The sequence below is a fragment of the Thermobia domestica genome, chromosome 1 (assembly GCF_964235325.1).
Source record: "Thermobia domestica chromosome 1, izTheDome1.hap1.1, whole genome shotgun sequence".
Lineage (NCBI taxonomy): Eukaryota > Metazoa > Arthropoda > Insecta > Zygentoma > Lepismatidae > Thermobia > Thermobia domestica.
The window spans coordinates 389,684,098-389,710,030 of NC_137454.1; the positions used below are offsets into that span (position 1 = coordinate 389,684,098).

The following is a 25,933-nucleotide window of genomic DNA, read 5'->3' on the forward strand; positions in this document are numbered from 1 at the left end:
AAAAATTTATGCATTATCTCCCTCCCTTGACCTCTCCGATGGAAATGTTAAAAAAATAAATAAATAAATAACTGTTTTGTTCAATCTACAAACATTTTAAAGAGGAAAAAATTAAAAATTTATTTTTACATGGTTAAACGTACAATGAAATAAGCCAAATTTCGGTATAGATTGCTTTTATCCACATCTACAAGTAAACTTTTATTCACATCTAAACTCGTGTATCTATACTTTTTGCCACGACAGTAAGTCTGTCACAAAGTGGACACAAAACGCCCCTCTGTGAATGCACTTCTGGGAACGGAATGACAAAGTAGTTGCCATTTACCATAGCCTTATTTTAGTTACCATTCAGATATGTATTTATCTTGTAAAATTGATGAAAATTTTGGGGAAAATGGACAGAAAAGCCTACAGTTGGACTCAACTCTACGCCGTTTGGTACTCCGTAATGTTCGACACTAGACCAGACATCGGGTAGTACTTGCTTATTCTCTAATTTTATTTTATTTATTTGCGTCTTATTTTCTACGGTGGAAATAAGGCCGGGTAGAACCTTTTCTATTACTCTACCAACATAGGGAAGATCATAATTATTCAGAAATTCATAATAGAAATAGGCAAACTAGTCATCATCATCTCAAGATGGCGTCAAGTTCTAGGTCGATGCAAAGTTTTGCCTTGACCTTTTTTGGTGGTTAGACGTGGAGTTTATGTGCATGCTCTGGTGTCGTCATATAGTTTCGGTGCGGTGACCTTCTCAAGTGAATTATTGCCAATGAAACATGTACTTAAGTGTAGTGAAAGATCTTTCTATTTCAATGCTGCTGCTTGCATACCAAGAGGATCGCCATGTGCTTCCCTAGCTACACCTAATAGCGACGGGGGAACTATCAGTGACTGAGGGACAAGGTATGAATCAAAAGAATAAAACAGTACGTTATTATCTTTTGTGTTCTCCTTTGCGGTGATATTTACGTAAACCCTGGTCCACCGGGTCCTGATTCCACCAGTGCTTTTTAACATATATTACCAAAATGTTCGTAGTATTAAAAACAAATTACTTGAATGTTCAATCAACCTAGGCGAGATAAGGGAACTGGATTGCTTCGGAGTGACTGAATCGTGACTAAATGAATCAATGAACGAAAGTGATACTAATCTCTCAAATAATTTCTCCATCGTAAAGACTGCATAACTCATAAAGGTGGAGTGATGATTTGTATAAATAATAAGTGGAAGAGCAAGAGAAGACTGGATCTTGAACGGAATTGTAAACTTATTTGGGTGGAAGTTTTTATTCCAAAGTGTCACTCTGTGTTTATTGGATGCTTCTATAGACCGCTCAAGAACACATGTTTCTAAGAAAACAGAATAATAACTGCCATGTAAATTAATTGGATTGAACATCAAAATGGCTGTAGTATTAAATGTCGTTGAGAGTTTCAATTGGGTATTCATACGCTGAAAATAGACTAATACTAATTCGTATACTACTAATACTGACCGTACACTAATTCATATACGTAGTATTTATCAATTTTCAGACATCGTAGTAAGCCAATAGTTTTATTCCTACTAAATTACAATTGCTGCCTCTTCGAAATAATTATTAAAATACGAATTTTTTGCAACTTAAATACAAATAATACAGGCTAATAGAAAAGAATATCAATTGGCTATTGATTTGCATATAAGCCAGATATTTGGCAGCATGATAGAACAGGCACACAGTGCAATTTACGAAATAACATATGACTTTATAGTAAACACAACACAGACCTATTCTGCTATGTCGTATTGCACGTTGGACCTTATTACTATATCAGCAGTACACATTGGAGTATACTTTTTGTATTTTTAAGTACAATCACCATCTAGTAAACAATTTCGTTTTTACCTGACTTTTCTATAGTTTAGAACAATAGATTTCCTCTTCAGTTATAAAAGTGTAACTGTAACATATTTATTTCTTTTCTTTTGAATACCTATCATTAATTACTAAAATATAATGACCAGGTTGGAGATAAAATACAATTTTAATAGTTCAACAATCATGAATGAGTGACATTCTATTGATAGCACTTACTAAAATGGTTAAAAACTGTCTAATTACGCCTAGGTATCAATTCAACCTTTTTGTCTTTCTTTTTAAAATAATAATCAATTATGCAAATAATTGCGTTAAGTTTTGCAAGTTTTGCAATCATGTTATGCGTTTCCTAGTTGACAGACATTGAAAAAGAGCTGTAGAACTTCTGCTAATGAATCCGAGCTAAAACTATAAACAAGAAATCTTAGTCCGAACACACCCGAAACATGTTTTGTTGCATGACAGTTGTCATTTCAGCGTGGTAACTTCAAGGTCAAATAAAAAGGATAATACTATAGCCATGTTGCTCTTCTGGAGTATTTTCGAAATTTTGGTAGTAATAAGAACAACTTAAGGTAACCTCGATTGTTGCGAGTTGGTGCCCTCCAAGAGAATTCTCTGCTTAAATAAATGTATCCTCATATTAGTCATTTTAAGGCCGTACCATTAATATTCAAAAGAGAATAAGTCGTATTAAAATTAATACTTACCCATAAATGACGAAGAAAATTATATTTGTTATTTTCTCTTCCTTTTCTTCGTCTTTTGCAATTTATGCATTCGAGGACAACACTGTTATAACCGACATAAACGAATTGCTTCCGTAAGTCAGGTGTCAAAATAAAAGTTTGTTGTATAGGATATTTAGTCAATTTAGTTCTTTTACTTATCGAGCGGTTTGGTGAATTCAGAAGTTTTCTAGTTTCTGCAGTTGAAATATTTTTTTTCCGAAGATTCCTGATCTAATACTTGATCTTGAGACGACATTGCCACATTTAAACGCTATATTTCGCAGAGAGACTAAAACGAAGTGTTAGTTTTCTATCTTATAAAAAGTCACGTAGCACCAAAGTATCAAGTAGTTTCTCCTTCAATTAAGACACAAATGATGAAAGAACGATTCGAATGGTCTACAGTACACGTTACCTTTTTAGCGGTAGCTTATTGCTATAATTCCATGACAATTAATGCTGTAACACTCATCCGTCAGGATAAAACATTCTTTAGCTTCACCACCTCTCCGTTTAGAAAGTATCACTCAATCCTAAATTAGTTAATTCCGACAAAGCAACTAGTCGTTGGATTTCAGTTTCTGTTTATCCATTTCCGAAGCTACCGCGTTGTGAGAGAGAGTTCATTTAACACAATCTATTTATAGTGACCCACAGGTGAACTCTATACTGTTAGCGAACGACAGTGCAAGTTCAAAAATCACTAACGCGAATCATCGTTACTCTTTTCAACTCAGTCCCATTAGGTGAATGGTGCCCTGGTTCTCATATTTCTTGTCGAAAATCGTGCTTTTCGATAGAGATATATAAAATTATGTATTTCCGAAGCTTAGTCCGTACATGCCAGAATTGATACATCTATTTAGACGAAAAAATTAAATGAAATCTTTGAGCTTTACGCCCCACGCTTATGCCGGCTAAGCTAAAAAAGACGGTGAAGAGGAGAAATGAATGGAATGAATAGAGTGAGAGGAAACGGGACAATTTCGAGAAAACCCACGCACACGGTGTTTGTTCACCACAAAGTTTGCTTGGTGCGAGCTGAGATCGAACCAGGGGCCCCACACACCACAGGTGAACGCTCTACCATTGAGCCATTTAGATGAATATAACGTATTTTAGATTGAACTAGTCTCTATTCTGTGGAGGAAAAAACAAATAACATATGCCTATAATGTCTAACTCTATGTAATTTTTACGTTTGAATTCCCTATTCTTTGCTCAACACACGTATCCTTTCACTGAATAAATTGTTATAATTTCTCTTTATATAATATACTGGCTTAAACGTCCGATTTTGTCTTGGCACTTTTAAATTTCAAACATTCATTTAAAGAACTAAAGAAAATATTATACTCTATTTCTATTGTATTTACTACAACTACTATTACTACTATAATTATCACATCAAAAGCAACAACTTTCTATTTGCAGTAGCGCAACCACGAATTTTGGTTTACGGGGGCAAGTATCGGATTTGAGAGTTCCTTGTGGGTATGCAATCAGCGAAGGGAATAACAGATGCTAGTTAGGTTGCATAAGTAGAAGGATGTCAACGTTAAACTAACTTGTATTTCTTTTGTGCCTTTTTAAAAATAGATTATACGTTCTTATTCAGCTTCTGGTGATATTCTAACTAGGAAGGCGCATTTCACCCCTTACCGATTGCGAAATCTTCAAGTTTCATTTGACTTGTACAATTTTCTAGGGATGTTATCATGAAATATACAGAGAAAAAGAGAAACGAACGAAAGGAGGTAACGTTGCATAGTTCAAGCTCGTTTAATGACGTCAAATAAAGTAGAACATCACTTCACTATTTACTTCGAAGAACACTAAGCTTCAAGCAGAAATTCAAAGGAACAGAAATTAAAAACTAGTAGAGAGAATATGACACAGATACTGACTCTTTGTAAAGTAACTGACTGGTTTATCAATATTCTACTGGATGGTCCTGGCATCGAATCTGGTCTACATATTGACCTACATATTTTACTATTAAGCTATAATGCAAAGGCATTGGGAAAAGAATTGTTAATGAGAGACTTTACAGTCTAAAATAATAAATTATGAATAATATTATATAACATATAGTAAACTTACTTGAGGCACATGTACCGTATTTTCGTAAGCAATAATTCTAAAAGATATCCTCGATGAGGATCTCCAAGCAAATGTAGTTCATCAACAACCACCACTCCTAATTTCCTCAAACGACGTTCTTCCATCAACCTATTAAGAGAAACATGATTAATTAAATAAAGGCATCATATTGTACTGTGACACGCCTATCTATTGTTTAAGCATGTTACCCACATGAGCAGACTCGGAAGGAGTCAATAACTTGATGGACCGGGCCACTATTTAAGTTCATCACTGTACAAGACAAAGTATTAAGATTTACAAATAAAATATTACATTTAGAATGCAAGCGTCCTTGGCTATATAGACAATTGTGTGAAGCTGCATATGTTCAAGAATCAAAGAAGTGCATCTAGTTTATCAGCTGTGTAACATCTTCCTGAGGTATTCATTTCAGGCAGAATTCCAGACTAAAATAGTACTTATGTTTGTCAATACGCTAGTACCTAGTCTCGTCTTGACGGCACATTCATTTTTCCGCTAACCTTTATCTTCTATCTAAGAATAATTGACATTAACTAAACTTAAGGTTATCGTATTTCCAACATTACAAATCAGAACACTTTGGTGGGTGGTTTACTTTGCTTCCTTCCATCTGTAGAAAATATCTAATCAACATATTCCATTGCTGTTAAACGTATTACGGTTAGAAAAGTAACACACATACTAACTACATGAGCTGACATAAATTATTGAGCACTCCTTGTAGGGCTACAGTGATTAAATTTGGCATGATGGTAGCTTTCCGGAAATAACCGACAGGAAAATTGCCAAAGTTAATATTTTTAATTTTTAGGGGGTCTAAAGAGAGGATGAAGAATTTCCCCATGTTATTTAAATGGGCCCTTTTTGACCTATTTAATCTCATGTTTTAGGTACTTAGAATTAGAGTAAAAACTTGAAATCCGGTATGCTTGTATGTTTTCTTAGCAGTACCTAAGTAAATCAGTAAAATTAAAAAAAAATAAAAAGTGGGGTGCTCTGCAAAAGAATGTAAGATCGAAAATTTTGTTTAGAATACTGCAATAAGGATTATTAACATTATTATGTATTCTGCCTTTTGGCAGGTCCTCGAACTAATCGTTTTCTTTTTAAAATAGGTTTGGGCCTGGAAATATTTCTTCCACGTTTCTCTATCTTGAGCTTCCCTTTTTTTAACTCCCAATATTTTCTATTTTTCAAATCATCGATCAGTTGTGTTCTTCTTCATATTCGACCGCTTTCCTTCTATAGCGGTAGGAAGAAAATAATTTTTTCCAATTGTGTACAACCCAATTGGCCTTTCTACGAAGGATGCTGCTAAAAAAAAGACGTTCTTTTCTCTCCTATCTGTTTTAAAACATCTTCGCTTGTTATTTTCTCTGTCCATTTTATCTTCTCCATCTTCCTCCAACGCTACATTTGGAGTCTCTCTAAATATTTCTTCCCTAACTTCCGTAATGTCCAAGTCTGAATCATACAGATCAATGTTCCAAATATACCACTTGACCAACTTCTTCGTTACTCCAATATTGAGCCTGCTAGTTAACAGTGATCTCTTCTTGTTAAATGCTTCTTTGGCTGTGGCAATACTTGAACTAGTCTTCGTCAAAATGCTTCCCAGATACTTCAAATGATCGACCACTTTTAAGATCTCTTTGTTCTACTCTGATCCGTAAGTGCGTGTTTCCACAGAATACTCTCATGACTTTCGATTTTTTGACATGAAAACATTGTCACAATTGTAAAAATGAAAAAAAATGAAATGAAATCTTTGAGTTTTACGTCCCACGGTTATGCCGGTTAGGCCAAAGGAGACGGTAATTACGAAAAATGAATGAAATGGTGGAATGAAGAAAGTGGGAGGAAACGGAAGAACCCCGAGAAAACCCACGCACGCGGTGTTTGTCCACCACAAAGTTCACTTGTCGGAAGCAGGGTTTGAACCCGGGACCCCACGCACCAGAGGTGAACGCTCTACCACTGAGCCACCGCGGCCCCTGTCACAATTATAAACTAGTACAAAATGTACAGCAGTGAAGCCTGAAAACCTGGACTCTCTCAGTCGAAGCAGAGCATATGATAACCCTAACTAAACCTGAGCTGGTCTGGCAATAGATTTAAACTCCTTCAACAAAAGGGTGTCCATGAAGAAAGAATGTCAAATATAAGTCCCAGGAGGCAAGTCCGAAAACAAAGCACCAATCACTAGAATGAATTCTATTCATCCAATCCCTCTATCCTCATTACTAGTTATAAGTGTTAGTTTCTTATCGCATTACTTTTAGCGTGGCATTATTTGCAATTTCGTTGGAAAGCACGCCATCGGAAGAATTCATTTATTTGAACGGTTATTTATTGGGAACTTCTGTAATTTCTGTCTAAATATGTGTTATTGTCTATTAGATTTCTGCTCAACCAAGGTTCAGTTGCTCAATTTTTCTGAAGGATACGAGAATACACACTGCCGAAAGATTGTCTTTAATACAATGTCTGTGGCAATTTTTCTTATTACACCTTTGGATTCTTATAAAATAATAGAACTAAAATTTTTATTAGTTTAAAACACTTACGGATTACAAGTATGTATAGCACAATATTGGAAAACGGAAGAAAAATTTATTTGGTAGACTTGTAAGAGGCATTCCATCACTGTTCAGTTTTATGTAAACCTCAACCAATTACGTAGTTTCTGACGAGGCCAGCAAGTTATCAGTGTCTCCTACAACTCATCATATACACCGTGTTTCAAAAAGAGTGACCTGATTTTGGACGGTAATAATTACGGAACATGGGACATACCGGCAAGGAAATGAGTGCTGTTTGAATGGGCGTGGCCTAGTTTCAGAAAATCGCCGTTAAATATCAGTCAATGCGTCTTCTCAGTTTGCAGTCAGTCAGAAGTGAGATGGCGTCCGCTCAAGAGAAAACATTTTGTGTGCTGCAGTTTGCAAAGACTAAGTCAGTGATTTCGGTCCAGAGTGCTTTTCGTCGGCGTTTTAGCATTTATCCGCCTGTACCCAAAAACATTCGTCGTTGGTATCGTCAATGTGAAGAGACAGGATGCTTGTGCAAAGGTTAGAGTCCAGGTGGGCCTCACATTCCGATGAAATGGTGGAAACAATTTGGAAATGTTTGAGCGGAGTCCGTTGGTGGACACACAAAGCATTTGTAATAGCATAGCTTAAACTTAAAGATTCTGTATTTTACAATTTATCAATACATATGGACTTTTAAAATCAAGTCATTCCTTTTGAAACACACTATATATATATATATATATATATACAAAACAAGAAAAATACAAGTACAACCGTTGTTACTTAAACTTGTCATAGACAGTTGTATTTTGAGATATACACATTTGTAAAAAAAAAAAAAAAAAAAAAAAAAAAAAAAAAAAAAAAAAAAAAAAAAAAAAGTTTGACACTGGTGTCGTAAGTCTTGAACCTCTTATGGGAAGGCTCTAAGGTTTGATTTATTGCCTGTCTAATGATAACATTTAAACTATATTTTTTCTCTTTAAAATCTTACTAATTTAAACTTGTAAAGATGATGTTCCACTTAAAATTTATATCTACTTACGCGTATGATACTATCATATATTTATCACATTTATCTTTCGTTTTTTATTCATCCTTTACATTATATAGCTGCTTTTTAGTTTGGGTACAATTCACGTATGCATCCTAGACTGATCTCAATACCAGGCAATCGGGAGCATTTTTAAGCCTCTAAGGAAACATATCTTATGTACAGTCCGCAGAAAAAAAAAAAAAGAAAAAAAAACCCTGCAACATGAGGATGTAAGTTTATTGTGAAACGACGAAGTCTTTTGCTCCAAAATAAGTGTGCAGTTGTGGACGCTGAGGTTTCTCCTGGAGTGCTTCGTGCCATTTAGCGTTATGTTGATTCCTTGCGCTGTTAGGCGTAGTTTTACAATAAACTTACATGCTTATGTTGCGTTTTTTTTTTTTCTGCGGACTGTACCATGAAAACTGGAATTACACTCAAACATTTTCTTAAAGTTTAGGGTGAATTTACAGCTTTGACAGATTTCAATCCCAGATATAGACATTTTAAACAAGGAATATGCTATGTTTCATGAGCAGGTAATTTTTTTTTTTTACTGAATTTTTAGTTAAAACTTTTTTGAACATGGGGCGATTTAATTCCCTCGCTCAGACCTGAAAGCGGTCAAAAGTGAAAATACTTTCCCACTGCTTCTTTCTTTCTCTTTTGGGCTCCAATAACTATGGAACAAACTGATCAACTCGAACACAGTTGTCCGTAACGAACACAATTGTGTTTTTTCTACGTGAAGAAAACTATTCGAATTGGTCAACTGGTTGCTTAATTTGGAATTTAATATTTATCTTCTGCACCGAAGCTATATGAGAGTGGACCTTATGAGATCCGAACAATACGAGCACTTCCACCGGGAAACGAACCAAAGTCTCTTACACCAAAGGCACTTATGCTAATCATATAGCCATAAGAAAGCTTGTTCACAATGAGCAATACATTTAAAAGTTATTGATAAATTAGCAGTGGTAAGGCAGTTTTCCTTTCGAATGTACAAAGATCAAAGTAGGCTGGCCTCGAAGCGTTCCTTTGAGCACTAAGGCTATATGAAACACAGATCTACAGTATAACGTTGAATCCAAACCACATTAATATCCACATGGATTTGAACCCAAGTCTTCTATGCTAAAGACACGTACGCGTACTCCAAGTAAGTTGTTTACACAAAGTATTGCCTCTGATAGATAAAGCACCGGCCCTCAAGTTACCTTTAGAATTAAAAATTATGTTTTGGTGCAGATTAAATCTCACAGTTTGACTGAACAATAGTTTTGAGTCAGGGTTTCCATAAAAAAAAAAAAAAAAAAAAAAAAAAAAAAAAAAAAAAAAAAAAAAAAAAAAAAAAAAGTGAAGATCGATTTTCCTGACACTTATTCTTGTTTTCCCTAACATAAATTCTCGAATAAATGGGAAGATATGGAGTAAGTTCTATCATACATTTTTTAACGGCCTCCCTCATCCCCATAGCAGTCCAGCACACACCTTTAATTATCATTTACATATTTGTCATGTTCAATGAGTAATTGTTACTCACAGAAAATTTAACATGTAAGTATATAATAATATATGGATGATACAACAACACATACCTTGACATTGCAAATTAGACTTTCTTTATTTGAAAAACAATAAGAAACTGTCAAGATTAAGTTGCCAACTCTCCCTGAGCCTAATGCTATCAGTCCTAATACTACCAACTCTGAGACAGTTAATCCTTACATTTATATTTTTAATCAGAATTTTGTTTTGCTTTCGGTTCATGGATTTGTTTTATGAGAGCGTTTTGTTCTTGTTTGTAGCATAATTCCATCTTTTCTTCCTTCTTGAAATTTCTTAACTTCAACACTTAGTTTTCGTCTTCCATCTTTGATTTTACTTTCGTCTCTACTTTGCATTTGTTTGTGATTAAGGTATTCATCAGCGTCTCTGAGCTGAACGAACTGGGAGAAGCATTCTTCGATCAACAGGAACAGATTTTACACCTCCTTAGTACATAATTGCATCATGCACCGAACTCTGTGCCACCACAGAATCTTCGATTAGTGTCTACAATAAGTCTTTTATTGACAGAGAACTTGCCCTCCACTGAGGCATTGCTGTGGAATAAAATTAAACATATTTTTACATGCCACAAAACAGAATATTCCTGTTTCTTGGACATTACCTTTGCAAATAAGGCATCTAACCTGATACTGCAAATCATCTCTTTGTATTCTCTGAAGTTAACTGCAAGAAACTTACGGATTTCAGTACAGAAAGACATAAATTGACACTTTGCTTTCTCCGCTACAGAATCAGATATTCTGTTATGCTCATGCAGAGTTTGTAGGATGCGTTCCATCCTAGTCGAGCAAGTTTTGGATTGTTGTTTTATAGGTTGGAGTCCAAAGCTGACAGAGCACCTACGTACTAGTTTATACTTCAGAGAGCTCCTTTTCACAATCTTCTTGATTGTGCTCAGCAAAAAGTTTCGACAGTCAAGCCTGAAAACTAGTTTATCTTTATCTGATACTTTCAGTTCTTTCAGTAGTTTTTCTGTCTTAAAACCAATGTCCACCTTTTTATTTCTAGTAAATTTTCATTTGCAGTCAAATCCAAGGCAAGAAGCTTCACTGCACTGTCAGCAACTTTCACAATCCTTTGTTTGACGCAACGATTCATTAGATTCTTTAAGAGGGATATAAGTTCTGAGTACAGGAAACAAATGGCTCAAGACTCTAGAATTTCCTTTCAAATGGTTCACACTCTGCTGTGACAGTTTTGAAGCAACATAATTTACACTTCATGAATTGTCTTGTTCATTTACATTCCCCGATTTTCCATGACATTTTACGCAAAATGCATGATTTCCCTGACTTTCCCTGACATGTTTTCATTTCCCTGATTTTCCAGAATAAGGGAACCCTGTGAGTTTATTTTAGGCTAAGTTCCGTGTTTATCGTAACCCAGGATATCCAAAGAACTTACCTATTAATTAAACTATTGGCTTTCTCGATAGTACATACTGCAATATGTACACGCTTGAAGCCTCCAGGTGGTGCATGGCTTCCCATAAAGCCCTCGACTCGGATACCCGCATTTTTCGTAAGCCGCTGAAAATATAAAAAAGAACATCACGCAATAAGTACGGAATTTCTTTCAATTCCATTTTTGATTACTTTTTTCTATTAATTAATTTTCACAGATTATATTGGTACTAAGAGAAAGGAAAGAAAGTATTATTATTATTATTATTATTATTATTTTTTTTTTTGAAACATGAAAATGGTAAATAGGTAAACACGAAAAAACTACTTTTAAAAAGTATATTTATGAACGTGTTAACATATTTTTCATTTTACTCACTAAATCAGATCTTACAATCTACAGATTCACGTTAAAACCTAGAAACTTTACAACTCTTCAGCCTAAAAAAAAATATTAAGGTACGTGACCACAAATAGTAGTTCGAGTTTTCCTTTTAGAAAGAATCAGCTCAGATGAAGACCTTAGGACAAATATAGGCTAAAATATTGAACAATATGACATAATAGAAGTGTGGATCGGTCCAAAGAAGAAATGAAATGAAATGAAATCTTTAAGTTTTACGTCCCACGGTTAGGCTATAGGAGACGGTGATGATCAGAGATGAGTGAAAATGATGGAATGAAGAAAGTGGGAGGAAACGGGAGAACCCCGAGAAAACCGACGAACACGGTATTTGTCTACCACAAAGTCCACACGGCGCGAGCTGGAATCGAACCAGGGACCCCAAGTACCGTAGGTGAGCGCTCTACTGAGCCACCGGCCCCCTTCGGTCCAAAGGAGTAATAAATGAACAGAAAAACCTATACAGGAACAAAGAAAAAAAAAAAAAAAGAAAAAAAATACTGTGGTCCAAAAATGAAATGAAATCTTTGAGTTTTACGTCCCACAGTTATACCGGTCAGGCTAAAGGAAACAGTGATTATGAGAGATGAATGAAATGGTGGAATGAAGAAAGTGGGAGGAAACGGGAAAACCCCGAGAAAACCCACGAGCACGGTGTTTATCCACCATAAAGTCCACACGGCGCGAGCTGGGATCGAACCAGGGACCCCAAGCACCAGAAGTGAACGCTCTACCACTGAGCCACCGCGGCCCATGTGTGGTCCAAAAGTAGGTATACAGTAATGAATTAGTACACTTTATTTTGTTATTTTTTTTATAGGTATTGTAAATGACGATAGAGAACTTAAATGAAGAATAAAAGAAATGGATTTGAAAGTAGTATTGGAAAACTGAAAATACCGAAAGGGTACTCACGGAATGAGTGGTAGCGTTAGCCCCGCCAACAAATCTGACTATTTATCGCAACAGAGACTAGTTTGATGCAAGAGGTTCAGTGGTGAATTTATCCAATATGACCTTCTAAGAACATTCATGAAAAAAAAAAAAAAAAAAAAAAAAAAAAAAAAAAACGTGTAAGATGAATGTTGCTATGACCTTTGCTAATAGTCCAAACTAATCTTCATGGCGTACTTCATAGATATTATGCTTGTCAAGAAATACTTAAATATTGGTGTTAGTTAATATGAAGCAGTTTCAAGGATAGTCTGTAGAAACATTTTACAATATTGCATACGAACACCGGTTAAAGAATGTACTATGAAACAAAAAAAGAAAGAAATCTTTAGTTTAACGTCCAACTATTATTCTTTCTAGGCTAAGGGAGACGGATAATTAAGGCAAGTGAATGATGTTGGAAGAGTTTATGGAATGAGAATGTGGGAGGAAACGAGAGCACCCGTAGAACACCCACGGACACGATGTTGTCCACCACAAACTCACTTGGCCGGGGATCGAACCAGGGACCCCACACATCACAGGTAAAAGCTATACCACTGAGCCACCGTGCCTTCCCCCCACCCAAAGAATGTAATATATTTTGTTTCGGATTTAATGTATTTATCGGTTTGTGGAGTGCTGGTACAGATAATACTTTTACTGGATTATGCCATGTACTAATTTGTACTAGTGATAAACAGATATATGTTCCAATACTTCCAATAATATATATATATATATATATATATATATATATATATATATATATATATATATATATATATATATATATTATACACATCATTTCCTCATTTTCTACACATGTATAGCGTCCAAAACATTGCAGAGTCAATTTACCAGTATTCTACTATTTTGCTCGTTTACAGGCTTTCCAATGCTAATGAAAAAATATAGGAAATGACGACGAAAAAATGTAGGAGGTTTCGTGAAACTGTGAAAAAAGGAACATTTCAATTATTAAATAGGTAGAAATAAAAAAAAAATAATAATCACATGGAAATTACACCAATTGTTATATGAACATACATTCTACTCTTAAATATAAATGGGTAATTATCTCGTTGCAAAACCAACGACCATAAGGAAAGTGTAAAAAGACTTTGCACCAGAAAATCAATGTTTGTAACTATACATCTCCAAGATGTGAATGATTTCATCACTGGAAAGACCCTATCATTTTTATGTTAATTCCTTTTCTCTCTCTCTCTCTTTTTTTTTTTTTTTTTTTTTTTTTTCAAGCAATTTTATTAGCTATCGCTTGAATGCTAAATTATGGCAGTGGAAATTATGTTTTTTATTTACATACAGTTCTGAGTAATAATGAAATAGTAATTATTTCTTGTTTAATTATTTTAGCTGTTATAGCAAAGAGTGCTCAAATTCCCTTTTCTGCTTGATTCCCTGCAGCAATGGCTGCTCCAACTCCAGTATCTGCATTAGTTCATTCTTCTACTCTTGTAACTGCCGATGTTTATTTACTGATTCGTTTTAGAGATGTTTTATTAAATGTATATGGTGGAGATGTACTGTTGCTGTTGTCCGGGCTAAATATTTTTATGTCTACGAAACACAGACGAGTCTCCATTCAACCACTCTACTGTGGAGAAAAGGCCTTCCAACCACCCACATCTTATATCCTTATGCTATTTCCATAAGTGGAAGTAGAAATGCCCCCCCCCCCCAAATATATATATATATATATATATATATATATATACAGTGGCGGATCCAAGGGGAGGGCTATAGGGGCTATAGCCCCCCCCCCTTGACGATCAAGTTTACACTGGATAAAATGGGCTTCAATCCTGCTTTACACTGGATAGAACGGCAAACTATGGTTTAGCCCCTAATTTGATCATATCCTGGATCCGCCACTGTGTATATATATATATAAAAGGTTTCGTTAAAATATAGGAAATATAGGAGTTTATAGGAAGAGACGCAAATATATAGGAAAAATAGGAGCATTGGAAAGCCTGCTTTTATAATATAGAAACACACTTTCTCAAATATCAATTTACTACTGACTGCGCCAATGATATTTTATAAAAGACCAAAATAGAATACTGGTACGTTCACTCTGCAACACTATAAGTGTTATACATATGCGAAAAGAGACAACGATGCATACCTATATTGTTTGATTTCACGTTAACTGGCACCAACATTGAGGTGACCAACCGTTGTGACGCTGATCGAAGACATTCCGATTATTTAAAGGATTAAAGAGGGGCTTAACATCTTGGGCCGTATGCAGAGTCATTTTCACGTGCGATAAGTGCCATACTAAAGAGTTCGACTAACATAAGGTTCCCGTAGTAGACAAGCCTTTATAGTATGACGTTAATCATACGTCAAAAGGACTCTGCATGAGGCGGCTTGAGTTTAATGTTGAACTATTTAATGTCAGTATTTGTAATTTCCATTATCCAATCACTACATACAGTCTTTCTACAGGGTGGCACAGTGAAACGGGAAATTTTGAATCTACAATTAGCAACACTGTTTGGTCGGCATTTGTTTGGGGTCGAAAAGACAACACTGAGAAGATTTTGCCATTTAGTAATGATGAAGCATTGAAGTTAAGCGGAACGTGTGTTTGCTGTGAAAGCATTTGATAAGAACAGTGACATTCTATGGCCTTCGAGATCCCCCGAAATCAGTGTGTGTGATTTCTCTCTGTAAGCGAATCTGTGGGGACATTTCGAAAGCAAAGAGTATAGTACACGTCCTGCAAATATCGTTGAACTGAAACTGAGGTTTAAAGACGTTCGTCAAGACGTAATAAACTTGGGAGCATTTAAGCGAATTTCCAAAACACTCGCATCACAAGGTTAATGCCGAGAAGATGCATCTCTTTCCGATGTTATCTTCAAGAAATAAAGTGAAATGTAAGTGCCATAGCTATATTCATTGTTAATGGCATAGTCTCTACATGCGTGTGAATCATTAAATGTATTCTCTCCTGTGTTGATTATTGCATTTTACATAATTGAAATTTTCCTGTTTTCCTGCGCCACCCTGTATGTACCTGGGCCATTCCGTACATTACACATTTGTGAATGTTGCAAATTTATTTTCATTTATCTTATTATTATTATTATTATTATTATTCTAGTTTAAATTACTGATTAAATAAAAATAAATACTACAGATATATTTTAGTACGATTTACTTACCTGAAGATAAAACATTTTTTCTCTAACAACTGACACGAAAGGTAGAATAATTATCGCCTTCTTCTTGTTTTCAATTACTGATTTTATTGTAAGAATTTCAGCAACAAGGGTTTTACCTGAAAGCAGGAAGTTATGTTTCAAGACTTTCTTAATTTAAGCTTACTTCCACTATTCGACTCATTATTCATTGTGCATCTGACTGTTTCACGATAACTTTCCTAAAACATACCTAGTTTTAGTAGAATTAGGTCTGTGTTTTCTTATACGCTTAGCAACTAAGCACATTGTTTCGGTTGAAATTTCTCAAGAACTAGGGGTTAAATCAATCCTTATGTAAAAGTTGTATTATATACATGTACATAATTGTTGTTGTATATATATATATATATGGAGGGTGTTTCAGATAAAACGTTCAGTGCTTATAAATCAGAAACGGCTGGGAAAAAAAAGATGAAACAAAAACTGAGGCAGGAAAATGTCATAGGTGACATCACGTGGGGTTGTGGTGACCCCCAGGGCCCTCTTTGAAGGAAGCCCAGGGGCCAACTTCAAATTTTCAAATGGGAACATATATTGAATCATACCTCATTCGATAGTCCTTGAAAAACGAAACAACTTTTGTAGGAAAAAAATTTCGATTTGGGCCACCGTTTTCAAAATGGTGCCCTACGACATTTTTCTATCGCAGTTTTTGTTTCATCGTTTTATTCCCAGCCGTTTCTGATTTATAAGCACTGAACATTTGATCTGAAACACCCTATATATATAACTACATGAGCTGACAAATTAAAGGGGTACTTCCGGTTGACGTGGAAAGTTGAAATTTGGCATGATTGTAGCTTTCTGGAACTAACCTACAGGAAAATTGCAAAAAGTGAATAATTTTAGTTTTTAAGGAGTCTAAGGGGGGGGGGGGGGGATGAAGAAATTACCATGTTATTTAAATGGGCATTTTCTGGGGATACAAAATCTTATCTTTCAGACAGTTAAAATAGGGAAAAAACTTAAAATTTGTTAGAATTGTGGATTTGAGAGGCCGTAGGGCGAGTAAATGCAAGAGTCAGGGGGCAAAGCCCTCAGCTGTGCAAAATTCAGGAAACGTAATTAAAGAGCATATGCACCAAATTCACTCTTGATGCAAAGGCTAATACCTAAGAGATGTGAGGCCGTAGGCCGAGCTAAGGTGGGGGCCTGTGGGCGGAGCCCCCAGCTAGCCAAAGGGTAGTATATATATATATATATATACAGCATAAATGTTTCTGAGAATTTTTCTATGTCCTTAATAGATCAATAATGAGAAAGTGAATCTTCCTTTTCCCCTTGTTTGTAAATAAAATACTTCTGTGAGAATGTCTAACAATATTCCGATTTTTGCGAAATATAAAGATGTTTTACTTAACTTTAGAGACTTGCTCGTACGATTCGGAGTTGAAATTAGTGAAAACAAATAGACAGGATCGTTCGCTTCAACCAACATATTTTATTTATGCCTAAGGGACTTGAATCCCTTTAGCCCCAACGAATGTTACAGTGCTTACGACATTTCAAAAGATATCTGTAATGAAACAACAATCATTTATGTTTATACATATAAAATAAAGAACATTTCTGTGATGCAAATCCATACACAACACATAATGGAAAGACCGACATGCAACAACGTACATGAACTGTTTATAATAGGCACAATTCCAATCATTTATTTTCCCATTTTTTGATTGAACAGTTGAAACTTAAGAATAATTACACTACTTATGGCTACGATATGGACGCGATGCAGCTTTTGTAATGTTCTCAGTAACAATTTGAAAAACTTTTCAGACAGATGTCAAAGATGTGCTTTCCCGGAGTTTAAAAGATTTTTTTGGTTGAATGTCAACAAATATTGATGATCCTAAAACTTCACATACTTGGAGTATGTGGGTAAATAAAGCCTAAGTATTACTGCCTTCTTTTTTTTAAAAAACAGATGCCAAAGATATGCACTTCCTAAAGATTAAAAGATTTTTTGATTAAACGTTAAAAAATATTGGTGAGCTTAAAACCTCATACATTTGGGGTATATAAAGCTTAAAATATTACTGTTACTTGACATCAGTTTAGTTATTCCTTTGCTCTGCCTAATTCCTGCCATTAGTTTCATCTCGATCTACTTTTCAGCCTGGTAACACTATCAAGTGACCACTTGACTCTGCAACCCAATATACTTACCCATGTGGACGGTTCAAATCTACTTTTTTGTTCTTTAATCTCTCTCTCTTTTCATTTTCCCTACTTCTTTGTCTGCCCATCTGATAAAGCGTTTTGCGAAGATGCTGTATTTCTTTTACTGGATGTGATTACGTTTTTCACTAACTTACTTACTCTATGGGTTAAGGAATACGAAGGTTCAATGCCACGTTTACAAAAGCTCTTCATTAATTTCTGTCCTTAGCCAACTTGATCCAGTTTCTATTCCTATTTTTGCGAGATCAATCTTAATATTGTCCTCTTATCTGCGCCTAAGTCTTCCTAATGGTCGTTTTCTGTTTGGATTTTCAGTTAAAAATTTGAAAGCGTTCCTACTTTGTCCCATTCTGGCTACATGACCTACCAACCTGAACCTATTAGACTTGCATGACCTAACAATGTTTGGTAAACAGTATAAATGTTATTTTTTACTATTTTCTTAGAAATGAATTATGTAATATGAAATATAAATTTAGTACTTATTTTAATTAATTTTCCACTTCTGTAAAATGTATATATATTGTTGTCTAGTGCGCTACTACTAGATACCAGCAGGGAAAGCCATTCGAATATTAATGGGATTTACAAATTAAGAAAGAAGAAATAAAAGCATACTTAAAAAAAAAAAAAAAAAGTTTACGCATCACTTCATACCAATACAGGACTCAAGTTGATTAGGAGTGGATTGGTCTTTTTGAAACCAAATGATACAGGTACAACCACTATAGTTATCCCAAAATAGTGAAGACAACATAAGTTATTTATCACCCGCGAAGAGTCTGTTTGGTCTCAAACTATCTTCACCACACACAAATCCTGACTCCCAGACTAACTTTTAGTACCAACAAAGTTACCTCCTTTTCTGAGATTTTGTTTTACTGTTACTACATAATGATTATTTGAGTCCATCTTATGAAAGATCTGCGCTGCATTTTCCTGTATACGAGTACTTCATATACTTATGACATGATGATGGTGTTTGTATTTCCTTAACCCCTTTTAGACGTCTGTCGCGAATCCGTGGCATACTTCTTATGCGTGCTTCTACGAGCCGATGTGTGGCGTGGCCGCAGGTGCCAATTGCGACGAATTCACGACGTACCGGTCAACTCATCCTTGCTTAGGATACCGTCTATGCATGATTTGTGTATTTCTATGAGTGGGATGATTTTGGCGGTAGTAGAACAATGACGACAATACCGAGATATGTAAAAGTAATACAAAATGACCGATATTAGTGTCAAATGCATAGTTTTCGCGGTCACTAAGATCAATGCTGACATTTCCATTAGCGATGACTTGCAAATTCAGTTACCATTGCATGCGGGCCGGGGGATACCGAGACATGAAAAAATAGCTCAAAATAACCGATATTAGTGTTAAATCCACACTTTTCGCGGTCGTTGAAATGAATGATGATAGTCCCACAGGCGTTGACTTCCAAATACAGCCCCCATGCGAAGAATTATAAACGTAAAATTTATAAGCATTCTCATTTTCTGCGTGAAGAGACAAGTGTAACCAACCTGACAAATGTCTCGAATTCGCAACATACCGGAAATACATAGTAAAAAAATATTTTTCGCATATTTATCAGTTGATTCAACTTTAGTAATTCTAATTCATGTAGAATACCTAACTGAATATCTTTTTCGAACTATTTTAAGTAATTCCGTCGTTAAGAGGTTAATAAAAGCAACTTGTTTACACTCCTTGTACATTGTCATTGTGAAAACATTTTCTCCTTTTTTTAAAAAAAATGTGAATCTATTTTGAATACTCTACACTGATTTTACTTTACATTTAATGCTATTATCTTTTCCAAATTTAATAACTTACCTTCGAAAAAATGAAATGAAATCTTTGAGTTTTACGTCCTACGGTTACACCGTGTAGGCTGATGGAGATGTGAGGATAAGAAATGAATGAAATGAAGAAAGTGGGAGGAAACGGGACAAACCTGAGAAAACCCACGCACACAGTGTTCGTCTACCACAATGTCTTCTTGGCTTGAGATGCGATCGAACCAGAGACTCCAATGAACCAGAGGTGAAACCTCTACCACTGAGCCACCGCGATAACTTACCTTTGAAATACATGGCTCACATTAAAACTTAATAAACTGGCACCGGGAAATTTATAGATTTCTTACATTATAAGCCACAGGAATAATTAAAAAATTATTTGATAAAAATTTACCTGCTGAAGTTGGAGCTGAATATACAAGATTTCCTCCATTCAAAACATTTTTGTTAGCGAGACATTCCATTTGCCAATTAAACATTGAAGTTATGCCTTTTTTCTTGTATTCCTAGAAGAAAAGACATCAAAATAGTAAGAATATTTTTATTTTATTTATTTTAACGGTGAAGTAAATAATCAAGTTTACATATTACCGACTGTTTCCTATTCGTGTACTGTACAAATAAGGTAAATATATATTAACTCTCACTATAACAGATAATTTTTGTGAGAATCGATGGTAGTCTCAAAATAAGAACATTTCTGGTACATATGGTTTGAAAGATGAAATATTATTCAAATTCAAGCTACCGGAACTGTATTAAAATGATTCTAGCTCTAAATTTAAGGAGCTCAGAAGAGAAAGTAGAACTTATTAGAAAATTAGTATCAGGTGTGCCAATGAATTGGATGATTTTGTAGTATTTATTTATTTTTGGTTTGGTAACACTGTGGAGGATGTAGCTAGTCTCTCTTGCCGAGAACTTCAAAGTGTCTTATGTGCGATGAAGCCATGGGTTTGAACAGAACGTGATTTTGTTGTGAGAATGCTTTACAAAACTACGGTGACAATTTTGTGCTTGCTCAGCGTTAAGCTTCAAAGCAGTTACGGAATTTATCGAAATCATGACGACCTCTGTTTGAAATACTTTAAGCCTACTGGTTATACACTATAAAAGAAAAGGTGGTATCGCAAAATAGTACGTCTACCCGAAGATATTGCGACAGTGAAATAAATAAAATGAAATCGTTGAGTTTTACGTCCCACGCTTATGCCGGTTAGGCTAAAGGAGATGATGAGTAATGAATGAAATGGTGGAATGAAGAAAGTGGGAGGAAACGGGAGAACCCCGAGAAAACCCACGCACACGGTGTTTGTCCACCACAAAGTTCACTTGGCGGGGGCTGGGATCGAACTCGAGACCCCAAACACCAGAGGTGAACACTCTACCACTGAGCCACCGCGGCCCCTGACAGTGAAATAAGCCAGTGAAGGAAGTCCATGCTAGTCTAAAAATGGTTATTTTCTTCCGAATTGTCAGAATCCAGTGAGAATAAAATCTTTCAGTTTAACGTCCCACAATTACTCCCTTGAGGTCATGGGAAAAGAATGATTAAGATTAAGTAAATAGGTGGGAGCATTAGTGGAACGAGAATGTGGGAGGAAAAGGGTGTACCCAGAGAAAACACACGGACACGAAGTTGTCCACCACATACTTACTTGGCCAAGAATAGAACCAGGAACACCACGCATAAGAAGTAAGCGCTCTTCCACTACGCCCCTGTCAGAATCCACTGTTTGATGAATTTCATCCACGGACTTTCATTACCCTTACAAACCTTTTATCTTTCCTGATCAAAAGATCCAACATATTTCAATGAAAAATTTTCTTGTAGGCCTTATATTCGAAGCCAAACCCAAACTATAAGTTAACTCAGTATGATGTACTTATTCCGTAGAAAATACGAAAACTCGATTTAGGGGCCGTTCAAACATTTTGTGACCCCTGATCCAGAACATAATTATTGGCCAAGATCGCAATCTTTTGATCCATTGTTTGGTTTCCCAAAATTGTCGATTAAGTTATCTGAAACTGCACGTTTACACCCAAACGATAATACCTCAAACCTTTTCGAAATTAACTCTGAACAACCGTACAAAAGTCATCGTCTTTGTAGAACATATTCATAGCAAAAACACATTATACTCTAAACCACGTCAACACTGTAATGTTTTGAAACAAGATAGCGTTAATGACATCCATTCCACTATCAGCGAACTGGAAAAGATAATGTTGGAAAATAGCTTGATTCACTGACGTAACCTATATCAGTGATATCCGAATAACATAATCTGGAATTGCGTACTATCTGTACAATTTAAAGAAATACAACTAAACTGAATAATGTTAGCTCCATAAAAGTTATTATTACATACTAGGGCTGTCCAGAAAGTTCCAGACGTTTTGGCCTATCGCGGCATTGGGCGGGGCTAGAGTCGCCATCTTGGTATCAGAACGTTCCCACACTCAGTACGCATCCAGCTATGGTAGACTGAGGACTGCAACCTGTTACTGTACTTTCTATGACGTGTTACAACGTGATCTGTAGTAGAAAATCCCGCCTTTTGTGAGGAGCGTTCTGTGATTAAGTATTTGTTGGCAAGTTGAAACACTGAGAAAGTTAAGGCGCGCGATTCAAAACAAGTTGTTGTTTTTTCACTACAACGCATGTCCACACACGGCCGAGCGTACCTGAGAGCTCGTGGATGATTTTGGAAGGGAGATGTTCGATCACTCACCATACAGCCCGAATTTTGCCGCGAAGCGACTACCACCTCTTCCCAGCGATAAAGATATGGGTCGCTACACGACGCTTTGACACTGAGGTCGAACTGCATGCCGGTGTAAGGCAAAGGTTGAAATTGCAAGCGCCAGATTTCTACCGCGAGCGTATTGAGAAACTTGCGCCACGGTGTGATAGGTGCCTTAATTTGCATGACGATTATATGGAAAAAAGAGTATACCTTTCAAATGTATATAATACAATTTGGTTTGTTCATTCCGTTACTTTCTATTATTTCAAAGCTCTGTTACTTTCTGGATAGTCCCCATATATTGTATATTATGTTAAATATTATTATTATTTTAAACCACAAAGAGGGTCTATCAAATACTTACTTCTAAAATACATTTGGGAAGATCCCACGATTCCAAACGAAGTTTCTCCTGTGTTGACAATATACTGAGATCAGAAGAGATATTCGCTTTTTCGTTCAATTTTTCGCTCGCCACTGAATGCTCCGAAATGCCTGTTTCTTCCTCTACGGACAACGAATCTTCTTTGTCTTCTGCTGCACTAAGCTTACATTTTTGCACAGTCTGCGAGTTGGGAAATATTTCATCTGACAACCGGGATCCAGGATTGCACTTTTCAGTTCTCAATGCGTCTTCACTACTGACAGTAAGAGAACTTTCATCAGAAACCTTATCCTTTACGATCACTAAATCCCTCAAAGTTCTATTTTTAGCTGTATAACGGTTACAGTTTAATGGTTCATTGTTATTAACGGTAGCATTTTTATCATCAAATCCTAACTCTTCGTATTCTAAGTTCTCAATTGCTCTCAACGTGCTTTCGCCCAATAACGGTTCCTCGTTATCACAATCCATCAGACATGATTTGTTTAAAAGACGGGACTCATGTTCGTTGCGTTTCATCTTGAGATCAAACATGTTACCGTGAAGCGAGCATAAAAATAAGATTGTCCAAAATATTCATTGTACTGGAATTTTCCAGTTTCTTAATTGAAAATTTCTTGAAAGTTGTATACTTTTCCGTTACATCCATCTGGTAAACCTCTGAAATAAATAAATAAATGATTAGCTGTTTATTTGAGAAAGCATTAAAGCAGTTCCTAGAGAAGGTTCTCGAGGATGTTTCATAGTATCAGATTGTTTTTCAATTAAAATATTATTTTCTTAACATACTTAACAAACAAGGAGTTTTGTTAGAACAGAATCTACTCTTAAGATGCTGGATGATGATGAGGACGACCTCCACCCACCCTCTCCCATGCTTACTTACTTACTTACTAACTTATTATTATTTAAACGATACCTATCAACAGACAATTATCATCTATAAGCCTTCTCACACTTATGCGTAGCGCATATGTAGCTGTAGAAAACTGTCATTACTGCTTACACATTGGAATAAAGACAATAGTCATAAAAACCCAGAGTAAGCAACTGAGGCATGCTGTTAATTACGGAAATAAAATGCTTAATCCTTTAGTATATATGTTATACCATGCACCTGTAATCAACTATTATTCCCTAGAAACTACGAGCGACTACTGAAAAATTCGTAGGCCAACCCAGGAGTATAGGTAAAATGATATAATTCTCTAATTTTAAAGGACATATCTCTCTATGTAAAAATATTTTTTTTTTATATTAATAACGAAATTCTTATTGCGTTTTCCAGGTCCCTGAAGTGCCCAACCAGAGAATTTCACGAAGATCGAGATCACAGCTATCATCAATTTTTTGTTCTACCAAAAAAAAAGTCACCAAAGCAAATTCATAAACAAGTCAATGAAAGACTATGGGGCTCTACTCCATCTAATGCAGAAGTAGAGAAGTGGGTGGCACACAGGGTTGGATGCTTTAAACCAGCTGGTTAAAAAAAGAACGAAAAATGCTTTAAATCGTGTGAACTTCATGGCATCGTTTTCACATATCAAACCATCTGCATTAGTTATCTTCTTTTCACTTTTTAATCAAGGCGTCCCATGTTCAATTCTTTGTCGAACCACAACCCTTCATTCAAGTGTAAACCAAGTAGTGGTTAGGATGTCAGTTTAAGCGAAAGTCTTCTCCTTAATAACCTAAGTATTACATAAGGATATTAAGCGTAGTCATACGAAACGAAACCAAATTCTATACTATTTCTCCTTGCTTGAATGCTTGTTGTTTTATAAAGAAAAAAAGGTTACTTAAATATATTGATAGAAATTGGCAAAGTTTATTAACTGCCTACGTAGCTTCCAACATTAGGTTGGATTGGACTTTATTTTAATTTTATTGAATGATATCTACATACTAAATTTGTAATTTAATACCTCAGTTTTAGCGTACTGATTGAGATAAGTTGACCTTAAAATTTTACATGCAAATACAATTAAAGTAATAACAGGATGTTCCTAATGGCTAAGGCTGGAGTTTTCCGATTTATATATAATCCTGTATAATGGTTTCATTTATGCAACCGTTTATCTTTCTGTCCTTCTGAAATGACTCTTGACATTAAATTAAAAAGTATGTAAAGATCAGTACAACATATTTTTTATCAGGAGTCCTTCGTGAGTGAGTCGGCAGACTCATTGCATTTGTGGCCAATTAGTCCCGGTTTCCAGTCCAAATGGAGAACAATTTCTCTCGGATGTGAGCCGAGAAGCGATTGGATTCCGCTTTAAGCTTATGCGATCCCTTCCAACATAATCCTATTGTTGCATAATAACAAGGCGAAACAAACCTATGTCTGTCCATATGTAATACATAAAGCAAATTATTTAAACAAACAAACAAAAACAAAAAAAAAAAAAAAAATCGGGTTTAAACCAAAAAATCCGTTTTAAAAAAAAATAGAAACCATGGTTTTTGCCAAGCCTGGTGGCACAGTTAAAATGTGACGACTTCTCAACAGATGATGCCCCACGTACAGAAGACCAAAAACAGTGACTGTCCCCGAAATCCTGAATGAAATTCATGACGTTATTTTAGAAAATTGCAGAATTTTAATGAAACGTGTGGCAGACATTGCGGGTATTTCTAGGGACCGTGCTGATAGCATAATTCGTAATGATTTGGGCATGTGCAACCCCGCGGCAAATGTCAGCAGATTAAAAGCGTGAAAGAGTGAGGGAATCAAAGGAACTCATCTTCCATTTTGACCACAATACCGACCAATTTCTGTCACAAATAGTAACCACAGACAAAGATGGCTGTAACACTACGATCTCGAACCAACAGTCAAACAGTGATGGCACTTAGGTTCCCCTCGTACCAAGAATTTCGAGACAGAAGTTGGCTGGAAAAGTGTTTGCAGCATTCTTCGGGGATAAAGATGAAGTTCGTATTCAT

At 35.7% G+C, this 25,933-nt stretch overlaps 1 protein-coding gene across 2 annotated transcripts in view; it reads right to left on the reverse strand.

Moving 5' to 3' along the window:
• PolQ (DNA polymerase theta) overlaps positions 1-25,933 on the reverse strand; it is a 176,809-nt gene that overhangs the window by 146,673 nt on the left and 4,203 nt on the right. For both annotated transcript variants that reach the window (XM_081732418.1, XM_081732413.1), the window contains exons 2-6: positions 22,967-23,647; positions 20,244-20,355; positions 15,816-15,931; positions 11,278-11,402; positions 4,708-4,836 (exon numbers count right to left, since the gene is read on the reverse strand). In XM_081732418.1, the coding sequence (XP_081588544.1) occupies positions 4,708-4,836; positions 11,278-11,402; positions 15,816-15,931; positions 20,244-20,355; positions 22,967-23,521 (1,037 nt within the window). In that variant the 5' untranslated portion in view covers positions 23,522-23,647. The remainder of the gene's footprint in view (positions 1-4,707; positions 4,837-11,277; positions 11,403-15,815; positions 15,932-20,243; positions 20,356-22,966; positions 23,648-25,933) is intronic.